The following is a 22460-nucleotide window of genomic DNA, read 5'->3' on the forward strand; positions in this document are numbered from 1 at the left end:
ACCCTGATTTACACACACAACGGAAAATATCTTGTACAAAACATTGTACAAGATTTCGTGATTTTGTTCACAGATGATTCGGGAGACTGCATGTACGGTACAGATGCTGCAGTTTATATTCACTTATATTCCAAATCATTACTGTGTACAGAGTCACATGGGAGGCCTGGAGCCTATGAGTGAATGAATTCTCTTTTTTCCTTCTTTGGTAAATGAGAATAATATTAGCCGATTCCCGATCTACTCCAGTAGGTGGCGGTAATGAACCAATACATAATTTGTACCGCCATAAAACACCACGAAGAAGAATTGACACCCTGACTACGCGGACGAAGAAGAAAGCGGAATGTTAATAAACAACCAAAACATTCTTATTTATTTATTTATCTCTCAAATGTATGACCCAGCTCACGTTCAACATTTAAATACTTTGTTAAAAAAAAATTTAAACAGCACTGATGGTGCTTAAATAGCACATTTGAGCGGGAGCGGGCACCATTGGATAGTGCAGGATAAATACACCATCAAACAAACAAATAAATAAATACTGTTTTACCTTCACTAATTTATCATAAGAATAAAATACTTGGCCAGATTTAGATGTAACTTTAGGATACTTGTTTGTTTGGTTCACAAGATTTAAGGTTTGATTATTTTCAGACTGTAATGATTGACAGGTGCAGTCATGGAGACAGCCCCGCCCCGTACCGCCCCGCCTCTTACAGTCCCGCGCTCGCGCCGCGTGTCCAGGCATTATAACCTCTTTATCTCTGTCTATAAACTCTCCTGCACTTTGGATATTAACCTGAGTGCATAAAAAGCGCGCAAGATCCCAGCAACTGCTGTCACTCGCAGTGTTGAAGGTAAGAGCTTTCATCTTCCGCTGTAACATTAACTTATTTAAAAAGAAATGTTCATAAACAAACTTAAGTAACATTACATATATAAGTGCTATAACATTACACGTTCTGTTTCCTGTTACTAATGGCATGCATTGGAGTTCATGTTTTAATCTGAATAAGCAAACAGTAGCCAGCTGCTAACTGAGTTTTATATCATGCACATTTGATTAGCACGTGCTTAACAAGTCTGTATTTTATTATTTTATATATCATATCATAGGCACTGTGAATGCATTCGCCTGGGGATCAGATTTTGATCATTCTCTGCACTTCTGGTTTGTTTGCATGGCTCACACACACCATGCTTGCTGCAGTTGCATCATGCTGAGCCAACAACAGGCCATGTCTGATTCTACAGCTCAGCAGACTTTCAGTATTAAACTTTATAAACTATATATGTTTGGCATTTGTTTGCACTACCAGCCCCTGAGCTGAAATCTGAAATCAGGAGGAGGTGGTAAAGATTCCTTCATACCTGTTGATTCGCTCTGTCTTTCTGTATGTCTTACAATAATTTCAGCAAACTTTTAAAGTCCATGTCCACTCGAAGGACTGTAATCAGTCATCCGAATAGCAAAGAATGTCTTCATAGGCGCCATCGTTTCAGTTTTCCCTTTAATTTAGATTCATGTAAGGATATAAAGACCCTGTTGGCATCTTTTTATAAAACATGCCAAGTACTTTGAAAAACAAAACTCATTACAACCAGCCTGTGATTGATAAATACCAACTGTAAGATTTAAACTCCCATGGATGCCATGACGATGATGAACACTACAGGGGAACTATTACAGATGAGACAAGATCAGGGAAGGAAGCATTAGACTTTTTCAAGGAAGGCTTTAAAAGGCTGGGAAGATGAGAGTGAGACCTACAGGTGGCGTTGATGTAACCTGTTGGATTTTAGCCGCTGTTCAACTAAGAAGAAGAAGAAGAAAACTCCCCACCCCATGAAGTCACATGAGAGTTTTGCTAAGGTGTCGAATCACATGAAGGTTATATATATGTCTACTAGAGATACACTGCATGCCCAAAAGTTTCTGGACTCCTGACCAGTGTTTCTTTCCCACAGTTGCATTAAATGTCTAACATTCGGCTGTTTCCTTCCAGTAGAACTGAAGAAATGTGGCCTGAAAAATGCTTCTGTGTCACGTCTACTCATAGTTTACTTAAGTGTTCCATGGTATCATGAGCATTTATACTTGTGTGCAGTTACACCCTAAAACCACTAGTTGGCGGTGGGGTTTCTGTGCCAATGTGCTGAGCCTCTTCACCTTTCTCTCTCTTTTTTTTTTTTTTTTTTTTTGTGGGTAACAAACAATGGCGAATAAACACCAACTACACGCCAGACCTCCTCACCTAACATCAGTGTCTGATCTAACGCTTCTGTAGCTGAATTGACACAAATTTCTACAGCCACGCTCCAGAATCTAGTGAAAAGGCTTTCCAGAAGAGAGTTAAGTTAACTGTGCAGTAAAAGTTACACATTTACTGCACAGTGAAATTCTTTCTTCATACATCCCAGCGTTACCGGGGTCAGAGTGCAGGGTCAGCCAGGATACATGGCTGAGGTGAGGAGATGGGGTTAAGGGTCTTTGGTCAAGGGCCCAACAGTGGCAATCTGGTGGAGCTGGGGTTTGAACCCCCAACCTTCTGACCAGTAACTCCGTGCCTTGGCCCTCTGAGCCACCACTGCCTCAAGTGCAGGTTGATATCAGAGGAATCTGAAATGGGTTCTTCAACAACCACTTGTGATGATCAGGTGTTTTATATACTTTTGTCCAAATAGTGTAAGTGTGGGACATTAGTCACATAAAATCTCACTTTAACTAATTCTGGTGGGATTTTCCCTTTTAAAAATGTTTAATCCTTTTTTTTTTTTTCTCAGCTTATTTGAGGCATATTTAAAAGTTGAACATTGAAAAACAAAGTTTAAGATTGTCTCAGACCTTTGAGAACATACTGTTCTTTGTTGATTGAACTTGTTTTAGATAAAGAACATGGCACACAATGGTTGTTGCGCTGACAAAGAAACGTGGGAGTCTCACAACAGGATGCTGCAGGAACCGCTCAGCACCAACGACCCTGAGGTATGTTACTGTGTGTGCTTAAAAATGTTTTTTTAATAAATAGCATTTAAACAAATATTGTGTTTAAATCAAACATTTCAATAGGTCTTTGAGATCATTAGAAAGGAGAAGAAGAGACAGACGAATGGTTTAGAGCTCATCGCGTCAGAGAACTTCACAAGCCGTGCTGTTTTGGAGGCCCTGGGCTCGTGCATGAACAACAAATATTCAGAAGGATATCCTGGCCAAAGGTAAACCTGCCATAAGATACAAAGTGTTTATTTGTGTTAAACATAATGTTGTAATTCTAAACATGAGGTCTTTGCAAAAATCTCATCAGGTACTACGGTGGCACGGAGCATGTGGATGAACTGGAGCGTCTCTGTCAGCAAAGAGCGCTGAAGGTTTACGGTCTGGACCCGGAGAAATGGGGCGTGAACGTGCAGCCTTATTCTGGTAACTTCGGACGGTGTTCCGTGTTATGGACTCTGGTTTTGGTCTGTTGCGTTATGAAGTAACTAATGAACATGTCGTTGTTGTTGTGTTCAGGGTCACCAGCCAACTTCGCCGTGTACACAGCAGTAGTGGAGCCTCACGGGAGGATCATGGGTCTGGATCTCCCTGATGGTGGACACTTGACCCACGGATTCATGACGGAAAAGAAAAAGATTTCCGCCACCTCGATTTTCTTTGAGTCCATGCCGTACAAGGTTTGTGTTTGTCGAATAGTTAATATTGCTTAACTTTGCTGAAGTCCTCTGATTAGTAAATCAGTTTATCGTTATTACTAGGATGATTCACGTAACATTTGGGTTTTCAGGTCAACCCACAGACTGGTTACATTGATTACGACCGACTGGAGGAAAACGCTCGTCTGTTTCACCCGAAACTCATCATCGCAGGTTCGTGTTGAAGCTGCAACATTTTAGAGGTTTTATCTTTTGTTGGTTGATACAGTTAATGGAATCTATGAATCGTTTTTTTAAATAAATATTATAAATAAATGTTAAATGGTCTTAAAATATATACCATAGTTTTATGGTTAGTATTTTAGTTTAAAAAAGAAAAAAAAAAACTTAAATCTTCTGCAAGTTTCATCTTTTCACTTTAAGTCTTTTGCTTCTTGTAAATTTATTTAAATGTGTTTGATCAACAACGCAAGTTACATTTTTAAGATTTTAATATTTTGAATCCTTTGAGCATTATAGTGGCTTAGAACAATTCATACAGTAAACTGAGATTTATTGAAATTTGAAATGCAATATTAAACTAGTAAATGTACCTTTTGTAATGGTTCAATTGGTTAAATGTAAATAGCAAATAACAGCTTAAATAATATCATTAAAAATATATATTTTTTTATATTTATTCATCACCTCAAACATATAAAAAAAAATAAACAAGCACTTAAATCATTGACAAACACGATATAAATACTTTGCACCCTTTTGCAATTAAATATGAATTGTATAAAATCTATGTAATCTAGATGGAGGCAGATGATTTGCTGCAGCGACCCCTGAAAGGGAACAGCCGAAAGACAAAAGAGAAATTGTGCAGTGCTACAGTAAACCTTAGTGCAATGTAACTGAATTAAATTGTAGCCAAAATCGCATACCGACAAATCAAATTAAATTGAATCGGATCAACAGTCTGCCTTTGATTCACAGCTCTAATAACCAGGTAACACAAATTAAATACACTGCTGTCTTTATATGAAACATTTCTGATACAACTGAAACAAAGAGATCTCAATTTTCAACTTATTAAGACATTTATTTAAAAAAAATGTGAAAGTGTTCAAGCTCTTACTAAAGTCGCTCACAAGGTCTCAAGCACGCGGATGTTAATAATCACACAGCTCTCTGTAGCTCTAGATGTGTTTTGGAATCACGCTCCCCAGTTGCTGTGAAGATTTCTTTATTCTGTATTAACTCAAAAAGAAAAGGATAAATAAATACAGAGTAGTGTTTCCTTTGTGTGTGTGCGCGCGCGCATGCCTTATAGCTGTATGTTTGCGGTATTAGCACCAGTATTTTGTACATCACCGCTCGCTATCAGCATCGGCGTTTACAGGAAAGCTGAATACTAGACTTTAAGAGGAGAATCTTTCATCTCCTGCTGAGTGTAAAAATCTGTGCAGCGTCTCGCGAAAGCTAATGGTTCAGTTTAAAGGTTTTACATTTTATGTAATATAAGCAGTGTTTATGATGAATAGCTGACTTGTTATTGTGTGTGTTTCTGTGTAATTCTCACAGGTACCAGTTGCTACTCGCGTAACCTGGATTACAGTCGCCTGCGTAAGATCGCGGATGAGAATGGGGCGTACCTGCTGGCGGACATGGCACACATTAGTGGCCTCATTGCAGCCGGAGTGATCCCGTCCCCCTTCGAACACTGCGATATCGTTTCCACAACTACACATAAGACCCTGAGAGGCTGCAGAGCTGGGATCATCTTTTACAGAAAAGGTTGGAAAAATACATTCATATTCTCTACGTTCATGGTTGGAGTCTGTTTTGTGCTGTTTGTCTGTGTTAGATTAGTCTCGGTGTGTGAACATGTTGCTTGTTAGGTGTGCGCAGTGTGGATGCCAAAACAGGGAAGGAGACCCTTTATAACCTGGAGAGTTTGATCAACCAGGCTGTGTTTCCTGGGCTGCAGGGAGGACCTCATAACCACGCCATTGCAGGTAAGCAGTTTTTGTCTCTCTTAACTTACTGATCATTTGAATTTTGATCAATACCTCAATGTGAAAGGGATTTTAGCTTTTTTAAGGCTACTTTCAAAAGGGCCCAAGCACTGACACCGGTACAACTTGAGTCCATTTGAAAAGGTGGTCTCGGGCACAGTATGGTGTACTCAATCATAGCTTGGATCAAGTGTTAAAGCCAACGGTACTTGTTCCATAATGCGCTTTAGACACTGTGCAAATTAGTCGTTCCTACTGTAAAAGCAGTCTATTAGGTTCAGAGTAAGAGAGGACACTGTGATGTCTTTTATAAGTTTCAGAGAATTGCTTACTGAAAAAAACAAACCTTTTGCTAATACTGTCAGTCCCCTACATATGAACATTCGGGTTACGAACTTTCGAAGATATGAACATGCGTTCACACATGTTCAGCCGCGGAAGTTACATTATCTCACATCTCCAGCATACATCGTCACATGTGTGCAACCCCAGGATGTCTGAAAGTGAGTGTAAAAGCAGAAGCGATGAAGCTGGAAGTGAGTGTAAAAGCAGAAGCGATGAAGTTGGAACTGCTAAAAATAGCCAAGCAATAATGATGGAGACAAAAAGTGAAATAATTAAGCGAGGTGAAAAGATGAGACATCTCGTTCTTTTCAATTTTTTATTTCTTTTTTTTTTTGTAGTATACTGTATAGCAAATTGTTAGTATCCTTTTACTGTACACAGACAATATTTGTCAGACTAACAAACAAATTGGACTTACGAATGAGCTCTCAGAATAGGACTTGTTTATATGTAGGGGACGTACTGTAATATGTACAGTAGCACGGTAGTGGTTTTTCCAGCGATTTTATTTTTGCTGTTATAATATTTCAGAAGCCATACATTATCTGTGCTTTAATTTATTGCACAGATTTATATAAAGTATCACCAACAGATGGAATCAAGAACTAACCTTATGACTTTTCTGAATGATTATTGTTGTACTGAACATTTAAATTCAACAAAGTATCCATAAAAATAAATGCCTCGATTCGATTAACATTAAATTTTGTTTTGATATTTACTAGAAGCGGAAAATCGACACACTGACTCGAATTAGTTTTAGCTTTTTTATTGTTGTTTTTTTAAAACTATATACATTTGGGGTGGTAAAAAGTTGCTGTTCCTCTATCATTCTGCAGGTGGGGCACTCTAACCTATTCACACATCACTAGGCAGCACAGTGTCTTATGTGCTATAAATGAGTTATTTGATTTAAAAATTTGTTTAAAATTGTTAAACATTCTAAAAGAAATTAATGTCGAACTGGGATATTTATAAAATTGTGATACTTTTATAGAATCTCCATAAGCAATTTAAGGATAAAATCGTCACCAAGGTATCGTATCGGGTTACTCCTGGTGATTTCCTAATATTTACATATGTATATTTCTTTTGGATTTTAGTGTAGTGGTTAGCAGTATGGTCTCGCACCCCATGGGTCCAGGTTTGATTTCTGCCTCGGGGTCTGTGTGTGTGGAGTTTGCCTGTGCTTGGTGGATTTCCACTGGGTACTCCGGTTTCCTCCCACAGTCCAAAAACATGCAAATTAGGTTTATTGGCGTTCCTAAATTGCCCACAGTGTGTAAGCGTGCCCGTTGATGGACTGGCACCCTGCCCAGGGTGTACCTCGATTCTCCTGAGACTCTGTGTACAGGATAAAGCGGTATAGATAATGAGTGAACAAATGTTGGCTTTTTCCATATAAAATGTAATATTTTTTAATAGACTAGTGCTTTGCGTTGTTGTTTCACGATGCTTTTATTTAATGTGATTTAATGAATAGGCGTGGCTGTCGCACTGAAGCAGGCTCTGACTCCAGAGTTCAAGGTCTATCAGACACAAGTGCTGGCAAATTGCAAGGCTCTGGCAGCGGCGCTGATGGAAAAGGGTTACAAAATCGTCACTGGTAAGTTTGATGTTTATCATTTATTATCAGTGACGAGCCGTGTGCTTTTATTTGCAGAGATGAGACCAAGCGAAAGCAGATTAAATTCCACATAGAATTTTAAAAAGTAGTCAACTGGTTGATTTTATTTATTTATTTTTCACCCATAACTAAAAATGTAAAAAAAAAAAACTAATTTAGGAAAAAGTCTATCTTGAGGCTGTTTTATTAGTGCAGAGGAATTGTGAATAATTGTGAACTTCAGGTAACGTGTGTATTTATACAGGCTACAAGTTATTTTTTCCCTTTTTTTTTTTTTTAGCTACAATGACAAATGCAATAAATTTTCAAAATTATGATGTACATCATAAGGTGCTTTAAGGATGTACTGTACAGTGATGGTGAAAAGTTTTAACACAACACTGTGCACAAAATGGGTGATGTCACTAATTAGTTCCAGCCCATCTGGCTAAAGAGTTGTGCTACTTAACTGAAAAACTAGTGAAAAGACGAGGGTGTTGAGCTTCTGGAGCTGTGGCCTGGTCATCTCCAGACCTAAACCAAATAGAAACCTGTGGGGCGATGTTGAAGACAGGAGCAGTCAGTAAACAGTCTTCTATACATGATCTTCATCAAGCGAACAAGTAGGTATGGATCAAGCGAGTGACACCAGAGTACCGCAGACGTCTAACGCAATACCCATCTGGATCCAGCAGGTTTTAAAGAATAATACACTTTATACTAAATATTGATTGTTGTATTGGGATTTCATTGCATAAAATAACGAATTATTTTTATTAACTTGATTATTATTATTTGGGGGAAAAATTAGTGATATTAAAACATTGAATTTCACTTTTGTCTCAATAAGTTTGAGCACCACTGTATTTCTTAAAATGTAGTAACCAGGACAAAGTGCTGTAAAAGTGATAATGATCTGGTAAAGTACAAAAAATGCTTTTAAAGTGTTGACTGTGGAATTGGCTTCATCTAGTGAGTATTATAAAAGTATATCCAGAGCAGTACGTACTGCATGTTTTATTTCTTTATTACGGCTTACCTGCCCACAAATTACTGTTAAAGTGTAGTCTTAAACTGCAAGATCGTTTTATTTTTATTTATTTATTTTTTTTAAAGCTGTGGTCATTTAAGGAGAATGTTTAGTAGAAATCGGGTTTTGTAACCCGAGTTATGAAATCTGATTATGTCAGGTTAGAGTACATTTGGTGAGTAAATAGGTTTACAAAAGCCTATTTAAAAAAAAAAAATTACAGCAAGTTCACCGTCTGTTGATATTTTCACCTTTTGTCTTTGATTCACAATAACCTCTTTAAAGTCAATTTAAAATGTATATTTGTTGTGTAGAATATTTATTGAACAAAAATGATGCATTGCAAAATTGTTTTTTTTTTCTTCTTTTTTTTTATTGCGACAGTCATTAGATCTTATCTCTCTTTTCTGCTTTCAGGAGGTTCTGATACTCATCTAATCTTACTTGACCTGCGTCCAAATGGAACCGATGGTGGGAGGGCAGAGAAAGTGCTGGAAGCCTGTGCTATCGCCTGTAATAAGAATACCTGCCCAGGTGACATCATATATTATAATGACATTTTATTATTTTATGTCGAAAGCAAAGAGATCAAATCTTCTCGTTATTCAATGCTGTAAATATTGTCATTCATTTTATTATTATAATACAAAGCAGTTGAAATTTAACCTATGTTTATTTTATTATCTTATCATAATTTGACATGTAACAGGTGATAAGAGCGCCCTGCGTCCAAGTGGTCTCCGTTTCGGCTCTCCCGCTCTCACGTCACGAGGGCTAGTGGAGGAGGATTTCCGCGTGGTTGCCGAATATATTCACAAATGTAAGTGAAATTTAATTTACACTTTAATATTATTATTATTTTAAGAAAGCTGATACGTACTGTATTGGCCTTTTAAACAGCGTTATAATTTATGTCTTGGGTTTTTAGGCATTCAGTTAACGGTTGAGATCCAGACAAACATGAATCCCAAAGCCACATTAAAGGAGTTCAAGGAAACATTGGCTCAGGATGAGAAATATCAAAAGAGAATGGCAGAAATCCGAGAAGAGGTTGAGGCTTTTGCTGGGAAATTCCCCATGCCGGGGTTGCCAGAGCTGTGAGCTTAATCCTCATCTTCTCGTTCATGTACCTGAGCTTTAACTGCAATATACTGTGACGTCCATCACACATTATTATTATTATTATTATTATAGTGTGAAAAGATTAATCTTGGACATTCTCCATTTTGCTGACCAAATAAAAAGAAAAACTAAATACAGTGAAATGACTCAGGTGATTAAATAAAACCAAATTAAACAGAAATTTGTCTTAGTGTTTTATCTAAGGCACACTTCAGTATGTTGTTTTTTACAATTGAAACTTAAAATCATTACTGCCTCTTCTTAACGCTTCTTCGTCTTAGTATTATAATTATTATGAGGATCAATTTTTTTTTTAAGGTTTCATATCTGGTGGCTTTTGACTTGTGACTTTGGACACAAACAAAAAGGTCATGGAATTAATATTTCATTCTCAGCTCTGCCGCTTGCAAGACAAATATAAGCCACTCTGTGTATCACTGTGTTACTGTCTAATACAGTTGCATCTTTTTTAGTGTTACTAGTTCCCAAATTTCCAGTAGTGTCTGAATAAGAGCATGTGCATGTATGCCCTGTGATTGACTGGCACTCTGGGCACAAGGCAGTGTACATCCCGGACAGATTCCCCTGGGATAGGCTCCAGGCCCTTGCGAACCTGTACAGCAGGCATCGCTAAGTGGCAGTCCGGATCTGGACCCAGTGACGGTTCTGTCCGGACCCTAAAGCTTTTCCGATTAAATGTAAACAATTAGTGTACCGGGGGCATGGCTATATGCTTCACTCAAAAGAGTAAATCAACCCGATAGTTTTTTGTGTATAGATCGAGTGTGCAGAAGAAACAGAAATGAAAATGCGACGCACCTCCCAGAAAAGGAAAGAAATCTATCAAAAATCGGAACTGCAAAGATGAACGGACAGATCGATGTATGATTATTCTTCACGCAAAAAGTTTAAAACCGGTTTGTCTCATTTGTTCCAGACGTTAAATAAAATCGGTAATATGAAGCGCCACTATGAGATAAAACGCAGGTCATTAGATCAGACGTATTCAATTTAATTGTATTTGTATAACGCTTTTAATAATTGACATTGTCCCAAAGCAGCTTTACACAATCAAAAGAATTATTTAAGTTTGTATGAGATGTGAATGTGTATAAATCAAAATGATAAGACTGTCCCTGATGAGCAATGATGGCGACGGTGGAAAAACTCCCTGAGATGGTAATAGGAAGAAACCTTGAGAGGAACCAGACTCCACAGGGAAGTCATATATATGAGAGAGAGAGATCTGAATCCTAACACAAACATGAAATTCCAACCTTTGCTTGAAGTAAATTTTACTTTTTTAAATGTTAATTCAGTACCGCTGCTGTACAGGATAAGCGGTGTAGAGAATAATGTAAGTAAAGAAGGAAAAAGGAAACCATTAGAAGTGAATCCAGGTGGGTATAAACTAAAATGTACTGTATATGTGGCCAGGTTTGGTCCGTAGGAGTCGATGGGATTGGTCATAGTTCCTCCTGGATCGAGTGGAAGAGAGATTAAAACAAACAGCCCTGTACACAACTCTATAGTAAGACCTCACACCAATAAATAAAACTTTTCATTCTGTTTCTTATATAATTGTCCTGTTTGGGCATTAAATCTGTCATGTCGCTGACAAATGGCCATGAAAGTGCAGAAGATTTTTTTTATTTCCAAAAATATTATATTTTATCTTTATCTTTCTTTCCTAATCCTGATGCTCAGAATGTGTTGTCACTTGTATTACCTCATCGGTACCTTGTTAACTTTAGACCTGTAAATATTTAAACAGTGACACAATCATAGGATTTTTTTTTCTCTGAACACAAACACAATGGATTTGAAACGAAGCAATAAAAATGTGTTCGAGGTTTAGACTTTTAGCACTAATTCAAGGGGTTTAACAAAAATCCTGCACTTTTCATATAGCTTTAATGACGTTGCCTTCAGCTGCTTTTTTTCTGGGTTTTTTTTTTTTTTGCTTTTAGTTTTGTCTTCATTCAGTGGGGTTGAGGTCAGGTGACTGACTCTGCCTTTTAGGGACATTCCATTGCTTTGCCTCGGGTTGCTTTTGTGAAACATTTTGGGTCATGGGTTTGGATTTTTATCCATCTGTATTGTGATGTTCTGTCCGATCAGATTTGTAGAGTTTGACCGAATCTTAGCAGAAAGTAAAGCTCTATACATTTCATAATTTGTCCTCATCCTTCTATCAGCAGTAAAAAAGTGTGACCCAGTTCTGTTGGCACACACACACTAATGCAGCAACACTGCCTCCACCTGGACAGGCTTAATATTTCTTAATAGCAAATTTAGAATCTAATCTGACATTTCTGTTCTTGAGTGTTTTCAGTGGTTTGTATTTTAAGAAAACCCTGTGTGGACTTTGACCGTGATACTCCTCCTCCTCCTGTGTGTTGATGTGAAGATCATCCACTTTAGTTGTCTCTAGGTGTTTTGGTGTTGCTGAGCTCACAAGCACATTATTTCTTTTTATGAATTCACCAAATTGTTGATTTGGCTGCTGTTAAAGATTCAATTGACAATTCATTGGACTGCATTTTGAACTGCTTGAATTAAAGTTGATCGTCTGCTCTTCTGCGACACGGTGGTGTAGTAATTAACACTGTGGACTTGCACCTCCACGGTTGAGGGTTCGAATGTGTGCCCTGGATTGGCACCCCCATCCAGGGTGCATCCCGCTATGTGCCCTTAGTCTCCTGAGATAGGCTCCAGGCCCTGCACAGGATAAAGTGGTATAGACGATTAAAGAGATGAGATGAGTCTACACTTAAGTCAGATCTTAAATTTTTTTTTTTTGCTAAATTTTTTATACCGATAATGATTTAGCCGAAGCGATACCATAAACTTATGTCGAAAATAGCCTAAATCTCACTAAACTTCCTGAGTGACATCATATTGAGTGTGATGCTTTTTTTGGAGGTCTTAACATGTTAAAAAGAAGCACACAGGTTGTGTGGTGCAGCCGGGCGGCAATGGCACCGCTGCTTGGCCCTCTTTTTTTCCTCACCATTATTCAACATTATCCAACTTAGAGTTTCTGACAGACTCAATCATTTACATTAATACTTGTAGTGCTTGGCAGATGCCCATATCGAGAAACGACATCCTTATCCTGGTTCACTAGGATACGGACCATCAGTAGTATCAGTCTGAAACACTCATGGGTGGGGTTGTTGTTTTAAAGTATTTCTTTAGATGTCATTGGAAGGCTGCCAGAGACTCAGCTGTTTGGACTTCTAAAGGAAGCGAAGAATCTTGATGCATGTCCTTCTTGTACTCTGAGAGACGGTGGGACCAGACGAGCAATGCAAGAGGATAAGAGTGAGCATGGTGTAGTACAGGTGTGATAAGCGCATTAAGATATGATGGAGAAATATACAGTATGCTGTTCAGCGTCTTCAGAGAGCATCGCTGGAGAAAACTGGAAAAAATCACATCCAGCATGTGTACACACAAATAATAATACAGTTACAAGCAACGATGAGTGGGCCCAAGCACCTTTCATCATCGATAGCAGTAGATTCCAACCTGTCTGCCAATTTTTATGACTTTTTGACCACGTTAAGATCCCCAAAAAGCTCCGGATGCTGGGAAAAAAATCCTTAAAAGAGCAAACAGACTTAATGCTTCTACAATCTACGTCTTTCATTCTTGTAACTTTTATTTAAAAGTGAAACTTATATATTTAAGAATAGTGTTAGTATAACTATCGTTGACGAGTAAAAAATTTGTAGAAATAGTTAAAAGGTTAAAGCTACAAATAATCTGATCAGCTTTAATGTAATCAGTGATCAGCCCATGTACATGTCTGTCTGCAGGTCCAGAAGGCGAGGGGGTCTGGATCACTGGCAGCTCAAGAGTCGCATATGTAGCTCAATAGAGAGAGAAAGCTTGAGCTTTAGTCATCTGTAGGCTACGAAGACTCTGTACATTTGACTCTGAACATTTTCTGTCTTTTTACTAGAACTATAGTAATGCTCAACTCTCCTCTCTTTTCACCATTTCTTCTCTAGTCTTCTCTCCTCTCATACTATTGTAACCCAACTTTCTTGACTTGTCTGACTAATCTCCAGTCTCTCTCTGGCTGTGGGTAAAAAGTGGGCTACAATTAAATTTGCAAAAACTTATTTTACTAAGCCAACCGATAAGACAGTATACAAATTTCTCTCATGTGCTACTCTCACCTGTCCCCCTGGGAACCCAAGGCAAGTAATTTGTTAGTTCCTCTTAACATAAGCAACATAACCAATAAATCAGATATTACACATGCAGGGATATATACAAAATAATAATAATAATGTGCTGTAAATGATAATTAAATAATATTATTTTCTAAATTAAAACACAAAAATAAATAAATACCATGATACGTTATACCTGTAATGAATAACAAATCAATGCAGTAAACTTAAAATAATCTAAAATATATTGTTTGTAGGAACTAAGGTAACACTCTTTGCTTCTCATCCTTTCATTTCCTTGTATAAAAGATAGATGGCGTTATGCACAAGTATGCCAAGTGGTAGTGCCTACAAGTATGCTGTTTGGTAAGAACTAGACAGACAGGAATATTCGGTTTCTTCGAGTGCCTGTAAAAGAGAGCTGTTACTGAGCTCACACGCCGTCACCGAAGGTAAAAAAAAAGGTAAGAGATATGTTCATTCACTTTTTAATTAGATTTGGGACAATGACGAGAGATAAATAAACATCACAAATTGACTTAATGACTTATTGACAGTTACAGCATTTAAGTTTCATCATCAGACCTCTGGAGATTTCCAGTCTGTTTTCCACAAGATTGTTTAAAATAATCAGAACCTGAATTTGTCACCCACAGTGTTTCTTTATTTGTAATATTTTTGACATTTTTATGTAGTATATTTTAGAGAAGGTGCATTATATTGCATAAGGTGTAAGGAAACTTCGTTCTCCACCACGAACATACTGTATTTTCCATAAATCTAAGACAAATATCACAAAGAAATTCAAAAAGATATTAAAAGTGACCAATCTAACAGGTGTACAATAATCAAAGGAACATAATTTTCTTGGACTTGCAGGAATGTGCAGGAAATCTCTATAAAATGATATGGTATGGACTACTAGGCTATAGGGTGTAGCCCTTAGGTGTTAAAAGGTATTTATTGGTTTTGAGCTACTGTTTTAATTTTAATTATTTAAAGTAAAGTAAATCAGTTTCTATACAGTATGTTTTTTTTATAAACGTGAGGCGTATATCGGACCTTTAACTATAAAGCAACGCTAAGAAACAGGATTCTTCCAAGAAAATGGGAAAAGATAATAGAGCAACAGCTGAGAGCATGTTGGTAATTATTATTATTATTATTTTAATATGTTTACTTTCCATCTTTTTAGAATAAATTATCTGAAAATATTTTGTAAAATGCAACAATTTAAAAGTCATTTGTTTTGATCCTAAACATTTTACATGCATAAAGGAAACATTAAGGCAATAAATGACATTCCCTGTTTGGTCTTGGCACGTTTTCAAACTTTTTGTCTGTAAAAAAATGTAAATAATTAATTAATAAAAGTGAAACTCAGAAGACCAGACTGGGTTCCAATTCTGTCGGCGAAGGTGAGGATTATGGCTACAGTGGGCACATGATTACCGAAACCTGACAGTAGAAAAGTGAAAAAGACCAGGATATATATATATATATATATATATATATATATATATATATATATATATATATATATATTTTTTTTTTTTTTTTTGTTCTCCTCCATTTTAGTTTTGTTTTAGTAATTCTGCACCACTATCGCCTCCGGTTCCTCATGTTGGTTGACAGAAGAGGAACAGTTTCAGTGTTTTAGACGTTTCAGGGTTTTCACTTTCAGTTTTGTATTAGTTTTTTTTTTTTTGCTCACCAAAGCTTTTTGAATGTTTGATCAGAATGTTAGAGTTCCTGTTAGCTTGAACTAATATAGCCATTTTCCTCTGACCTCCCATCGACAAGGCATTTCCACCTACATTGTTTTGTTTGTTTTTGTTTTGGTGTTTCACACAATACAGTAAATAAAGCAGTTACAAAAATACCCTTAGTCCAAATCACTGAGATCACACTGTATCCTCGTGATGGGTGATGTGAACATTACCCGAAGTCGTTGGCTTATATCTTTGATAAAGTGAAATAAATATAAACACACAGTACATATTGCACTCTAATATTTAATTGGACCTTTGGACTTTTACTTTGATTACAGCCTTTTGAGCCTGTAAAAATGGATGAACTTTAAGAATTACAGCATTTTTAAACAACAGTTACTAAAGTATTTTTGTTCGAACTGCTTGAATTAAAGTTGAAAGTCCACTCTTCGGCGACACGGTGGTGTAGTAATTAAACGAGCAGGCTGCACCCTTTGATCGAAGTAGGCGTGGTGGATCATAAGATAGATCAGATACTGAGGCTCGAGACCATTTAATGCTTAGGGGTGATGTGCTCGTATCTTCTGGTTCTAGTTTGTTTATGCACCTAGTTGAACAACCAGACAGGAAGCCGTTAGTCCAACCTAGAGGTGATAAGATAAGGACAAAAAATTTAAGACGGAAGACTTTGACTGGATTATGCCTTATAGAGTAGTCGGTTGACTTCATTCCCACATCATCTCTTCTCGGTGTAAGTGTTTCACTTATTTTATTAACTTATTAACAGGTTTGACTTTTTTAGTCTTCTCTCCTCTCCTCTCATACTATTGTAACCCAACTTTTTTAACTTGTCTGACTATTCTCCAGTCTCGTCGAAGGCGTGGATTTGAATCCCACCACTGCTACCAGTCTGTAACCCAACTTTCTTGACTATTCTCCAGTCTCTCTCTGGCTGTGGGTAAAAAGCGGGCTACAGTTAACTTATTTTATTAAGCCAAACGGCAAGACAGTATACAAACTTCTCTCATGTGCTACTCTCACCTGTCCCCCTGGGAACCCAAGGCAAGTAACTTGTTAATTCCTCCTAACATAAGCAACATAACCAATAAATCACACAGATGCATTGGACACCCTGCGCGTTCTCTTCTGAATCACAACATGAAGAAAAATGCGCTAAATGTATTATTAGTTTGATGTAAGTGAAGAAAAACAAATATTTGTCATGCACACTTGGTCCGCGACCGGCACTAGGACCCGGAAGTTAAGCGGTTGCGAACCAGGAAGTATAAAAGGAGTAAACAAACCATAGCACCTTGCTCAGTCATTAAGTCTTTGCCCATGCCACGTCGGAATCGTTCGTCAAATCATGAGTACTCACTTTATTGGCTTTGCTTTCTGATTGAGTGTGCATTTATAGGACGCGGGTTAGATTGTGTCTTTCCCTTGCTCCCCATTCGTGAGAGTCCTTAGATTAAATAGCGTGATTATCCTGCCTACTCGTGTTCTTCCGTGTTTGGGTTTAACATTCACGCAACAAAGGGCTAACCGCTAAAGCTACATTTTCTGGTCACCTCAGGTTAGTTCTTGACAGAATGACTGAGCCATCCGCGGTGAACCCAGCGGATCATGCGCACCTCTCCGACGTGGTAGATCAGCACGCCGAGCTGATCAACAAACTAACCGGAGAGATCGCTAATCTGCGCCTGGGCCTCCAAGACATGCGCTTGTGGATCACGTGGCTAGCCGGTCTCCCATTGCCGCACCAACCCCCCCCCCCCCCCACCCCCCGTCCTTCTGATGTATTTCTGACACTTCCGGATAAATGGGATGGCACGGATGAGAAGTGCAGTGTGTTTTTGACAGCGCTTGATCTGGTGTATGAGTTTAATGCCACCAGGTACTCCACCGATCGGCTACGCATCACGCTTCTGGTTTCGTTGCTATCCGGGCAGGCAGCTGAGTGGGCCATGGCAGTTCTACGGGCAGATACAGACACCGCGCACTCGTACAACGAGTTCACCTGCCAACTCAAACTCACTTTCAAACACCCAGCGGGCGAGGTGGAGACCGACACCAAACTCTACCATCGTCTGTGAGCCGGCACGCCGCTGAGTTCCGGACCCTCGCCGTGCAGACCGACTGGGGAGATGCCGCGCTCCGGACATCCTTCTACGAGGGACTGGCTTCGGGAATAAAAGACGAGCTCGCCGGGCTAGAGCTTCCCGCTACACTGGAGGGATTAATCCAGCTCGCCCTCCGTATTGACCAGCGCCTTCTCTCTCGCCCCAAGCCAGCCCCGAGGACCATGCCGCCTGCACCCACCTTCTCCTACGCCCCACTACGACCACCTACAGCCTTCAACACCACCACTACCGGACCTGTCGGATCTCCACCTCCTGCCGTGGTTGACACCGGAGCCGGGGAACCCATGCAACTAGGACGTGCCTCCCTGACCGTGGCTGAACGTTAACGACGGTATCGAGGGGGCTACTGTGGGTCGGCGGGACACCACCGGGCGATCTGCCCAATTCGCCCAGGAAACGCGCAGCCCCGGTGAGTGTGAGGAGAGACTAACCGGGCCTCGTCCACCTCTCCACCACGACCGACGCCACCATCTCACGTTTCACGGTGCAGGTAACCCTCCAAATTGGCCACAAACGGGTTCGAAGTACCGTGTTCATCGACTCCGGTGCCGCTGGTAACTTCATTGGCTCTACCTATGCCAAAGACTTGGAGGTGAAGATTGAGGCGTTATCCCAGCCAGTAAAAATCACTTCGGTCGACGGTCGGCCCCTATCATCCAGCCCTATCACCCATCAGACCCAACCCATCACGCTCGCCATAGACCAGCACCAGGAACAGATCCAACTCCACCTCACATCCATCTCATCACCGTCCATCATCCTCGGCTATCCCTGGCTGTTGCAGCACAACCCGCTTATTTCATGGACCGAGAATCGAATCATCCAGTGGGGGCCGACCTGCTCTGAACTTTGCCTACGGGCTCAGGCTGGGAGTCTGAGGCCCCTGATGTCGACATCAACGCCATCTCTCCCGCCTATTGTGACCTGGCTGGAGCTTTTTGTAAAAGAAGAGCCACCCATCTGCCAACCCATTGCCCTTGACCTGGCGATAGAGCTTTCGGGTTCCATCCCTCCCCGCGGCCATCTCTACTCACTGTCAGCCACTGAGACGCAGGCAATGGAGAAGTATGTCGCCAGCGCCCTTCGCCATGGAACCATCCAGCCTTCCTCGTCGCCGGCAGCCGCGGGGTTCTTCTTCGTGAAAAAGAAAGGGGGCGAGCTTCGCCCATGTGTCGACTATATCGCTCACCAACTGTACTGCAAGTTGAAAAAATTTGCTTTTTACCAGCACTCCACCACATTCCTGGGTTTTGTTATCTCGCCCCAGGGTGTGGCCATGGACCCGCAGAAGCTAGAAGCTGCTCGTCATTGGCCCCTACCCAAGACTCTCAAACAGCTTCAACGGTTCCTCGGGTTTGCGAACTTCTACCGTCGCTTTATCCGGGGCTACAGTACAGTTGCAGCACTACTGACCAGTCTGACCAGGCCCTTACCTCATCTCTTCCACCTCACTCCCGCCGCCATTTCTGCATTCAAAGAACTTTGCCACCTTTTCACCACTGCCCCTATTCTTCTTCACCCAGATGCCAACCAACCGTTCATTGTGGAGGTGGACGCGTCGGATGTGGGCGCCGGCGCTGTTCTCTCCCAGCGAGGTCCAGACCAGAAGCTACACCCTTGTGGCTTCTTCTCCAAGAAATTTAACCCCACTCAGTAGCGATACGGGGTAGGGGACCGCGAGCTGTTAGGCATAAAGTGGGCCTTGAAGGAATGGCGTCACTGGCTCCAGGGCGCCAGTGAGCCATTCATTGTCTGGACGGATCACCAAAATCTCATCACCATCAGAAATCTCAGACAACTCAACCCACGGCAGGCACATTGGTCTCCGGACTCCCATCAGCCAAGGACACCGCCGAGCTGTTACTGGAACACGTAGTCTGCCTGCATGGTTCCCCAAAGACATCGTCTCGGACAGGGGGCCCCAGTTCACCGCCCGGTTAGATTGAATAGCGTGATTATCCTGCCTACTCGTGTTCTTCCGCGTTTGGGTTTACCATTTACGCAACAAAGGGCTACCCGCTAAAGCTACGTTTTCTGGTCACCTCAGGTTAGTTTTTGACAATATTAGTCTGTTCAAAATAATAGCAGTGTGGAGTTCAATTAGAGAGGTAAATTATTCTTTAAAAAAAAAAACAGGCGTCAAACAAGTTCCCCTTATTTAAGGATAAATGCAGAAAAGATTGTCCTGTGCATTTTCTTCTGAAAATCAGAGCAAAACAGGTCGTTTCAGACATTGTTCAGACGAACAGCGTACTTTGGTTTAAAAGTTGATTAGAGATGGAAAACATACAAGGAAGTGCAGAAAAAGATAGGCTGCTCTGCTAAAATCTTATCAAATCCTTTTTAAGCTTTAAAATGGAGACCAAAACCAGAAAGCCATAGAAGAAAATGGAAAACTACCATTCCAATGGATCTAAGAATAACAAAATTGATTCAATTCAATTAAATTCAATTTTATTTATATAGCGCTTTTAACAATGGTCATTGTCTCAAAGCAGCTTCACAAAAATGAATTTTTTTTTTTTTTTTTTAGAAAAGAAAATATTTGGAAGTGTGTATGTGTGAGAAAAATGTGTCTAGATAATAGTTAGATGAATAAATGATGAATGAAATGTCTCTGATGAGCAAGCCAAGGGTGACGGCGACGGTGGCAAGGAAAAACTCCCTGAGATGGCAATAGGAAGAAACCTTGAGAGGAACCCATCCTTATCTGGGTGATAACATGAAGTCCAGTTCAGCACAGGGAGTCAGTATGTGCAGAGGGCAGATGGGGTCTGGATCACTGGAAGCACAGGAGCACCACGTGTAGCTCCAACCATCATAAAGCAGAATCTGGATGCCTTCTCTGGATGCCTCAGGAACCTCGCAGGGTTGGCCTTTGTCTACTAAAGCTGGCACAATCTCCAGATGCCTTGGGATGGGTAGAAAAATACAGAAAAGATGGAGAGAATTAGCGTAGTTGCCATTCAGGATAGGTGTACTGAAGTATGAGGTTATGGGATGAGTTACGCGTATGCCAGAATAAAGAGATGCGTCTTGAGTCTACTTTTGAATTGGGAAACCGTGTCTGCTCCTCGAACACTGTCTGGAAGGCTATTTCAAAGTTTTGGAGCTAAATATGAAAATGCCCTGCCCCCTTTTGTAGATTTTAAAATTCTGGGAATTACCAGAAGTCCGGAGTTTTGTGATCTTAAGGAGCGTGGTGGATTGTAGCGTATCAGAAGACTGGTTAGGTATGAGGGAGCTAAACCATTTAAAGCCTTGTATGTACGTAGTACTATTTTGTAATTAATTCTAAACTGAACAGGTAGCCAGTGCAGGGATGATAATATTGGGGTTATATGATCATATTTTCTGGATCTGGTGAGAACCCTGGTGGCTGCATTTTGGACTAACTGAAGCTTGTTTATTGAGGATGCAGGACAACCACCTAGTAATGCATTACAATAGTCCAGTCTGGAGGTCATGAATGCATGAACTAGCTTTTCTGCATCAGATACGGATAGGATACTCCTAAATTTGGCAATATTTCTAAGATGGAAAAAGGCTGTTTTTGTGATATTGAAAATATGATTTTCAAAGGACAAGTTACTGTCTAATATTACGCCCAGGTCTTTTACTGTTGAGCTGGTAGTAACAGTACATGCTTCTAAACGCAGGCTGAATTGTGAAAGCTGTTGTGTGCTGTTTTTTGGGCCGATGAGTAATATCTCTGTCTTATCTGAATTTAGTAAAAGAAAGTTATTGGTCATCCAATCTTTTATGTCCTGGACACACTCGGTTAATCTAGACAACTTGGGTATTTCGTCTGTTTTTGTTGAGATATATAATTGGGTATCATCAGCATAACAATGGAAACTAATCCCATGCCTTCTAATGATGTTCGAAAGGGAAGCATGTATATTGAGAACAGCAGAGGTCCTAAAACTGACCCGCATTACATCAGACGGTACTCCATTTAGATCTACAAAATGGTATCGATCAGACATTTCAAAGAACATCTAAAGTTACCTGTTAGTACTGTTACTATTAGAAGACGGCTATGTGAAGTCAAGCTACCAGCAAGAAGCCTCCGCAAAGTCCCATTGTTGGAAAAAAGACGTGTGCTGAAGAGGTTACAGTTCGCCAAAGAACACATTGACTGGCCTAAAGAGAAACTGTGCAATATTCTGTGTACTGATGAAAGCAAGATTGTCCTTTTTGGGTCTAGAGGGCGCAGACAGTTTGTCAGGCCCCCAAACACTGAATTCAAGCCACAGTACACTGTGAAGACTTGGAGGCACAAGCATCATGATATGGGGAAACTTCTCCTACTAAGGTGTTGGGTCTATTTATCACATTTCAGGGATCATGGATCAATTTAAGTACATCACAATACTTAAAGAGGTCATGTTGCCTTATGCTGAAGGGGAAATGCCCCTGAAATGGGTGTTTCAACAAGACCACGACCCCAAACACACCAGTAAGTGAGCAGCATCTTGGTTCCAGACCAACAAGATTGATGTTATGGAGTGGCAGCCCAATCCCCAGACGTTAATCCAATAGAAAACTTGGCCTGACATTAAAAATGCTGTTTCTGAGGCAAAACCAAGAAATGCATAGAAATTGTGGTGTGTAGTACAGATGTCACAGATGTAAAGCAGTTCTCAGA

The 22460-nt window shown here is 40.0% G+C and overlaps 2 protein-coding genes across 6 annotated transcripts in view; both read left to right on the forward strand.

The window, feature by feature from the left end:
• Positions 1-705: 705 nt before the first annotated feature.
• shmt1 (serine hydroxymethyltransferase 1 (soluble)) lies at positions 706-9947 on the forward strand. The gene is made up of 12 exons (XM_053491515.1): positions 706-863; positions 2894-2992; positions 3077-3222; positions 3312-3427; positions 3521-3681; positions 3792-3873; positions 5230-5442; positions 5547-5663; positions 7492-7614; positions 9062-9178; positions 9354-9464; positions 9573-9947. Exons 2-12 carry the CDS (start codon positions 2903-2905, stop codon positions 9743-9745), a joined length of 1449 nt encoding a protein of 482 aa, XP_053347490.1. The 5' UTR covers positions 706-863; positions 2894-2902; the 3' UTR covers positions 9746-9947.
• A 4378-nt stretch (positions 9948-14325) lies between these two features.
• The window catches only part of LOC128518418 (serine hydroxymethyltransferase, cytosolic-like), a 33890-nt gene continuing 25755 nt past the window's right edge, over positions 14326-22460 (forward strand). Inside the window, exon 1 of one of the 5 annotated variants that reach the window (XM_053491510.1) lies at positions 14326-14417. The gene's annotated coding sequence lies outside the window, so the exon portion shown is untranslated. Of the gene's footprint in view, positions 14418-15681; positions 16417-22460 lie in introns of those variants that run through there. The other 4 variants (XM_053491513.1, XM_053491514.1, XM_053491511.1 and 1 more) reach the window with 4 other exon arrangements.

The sequence above is a fragment of the Clarias gariepinus genome, chromosome 3 (assembly GCF_024256425.1).
Source record: "Clarias gariepinus isolate MV-2021 ecotype Netherlands chromosome 3, CGAR_prim_01v2, whole genome shotgun sequence".
NCBI classification, from domain to species: Eukaryota; Metazoa; Chordata; class Actinopteri; order Siluriformes; family Clariidae; genus Clarias; species Clarias gariepinus.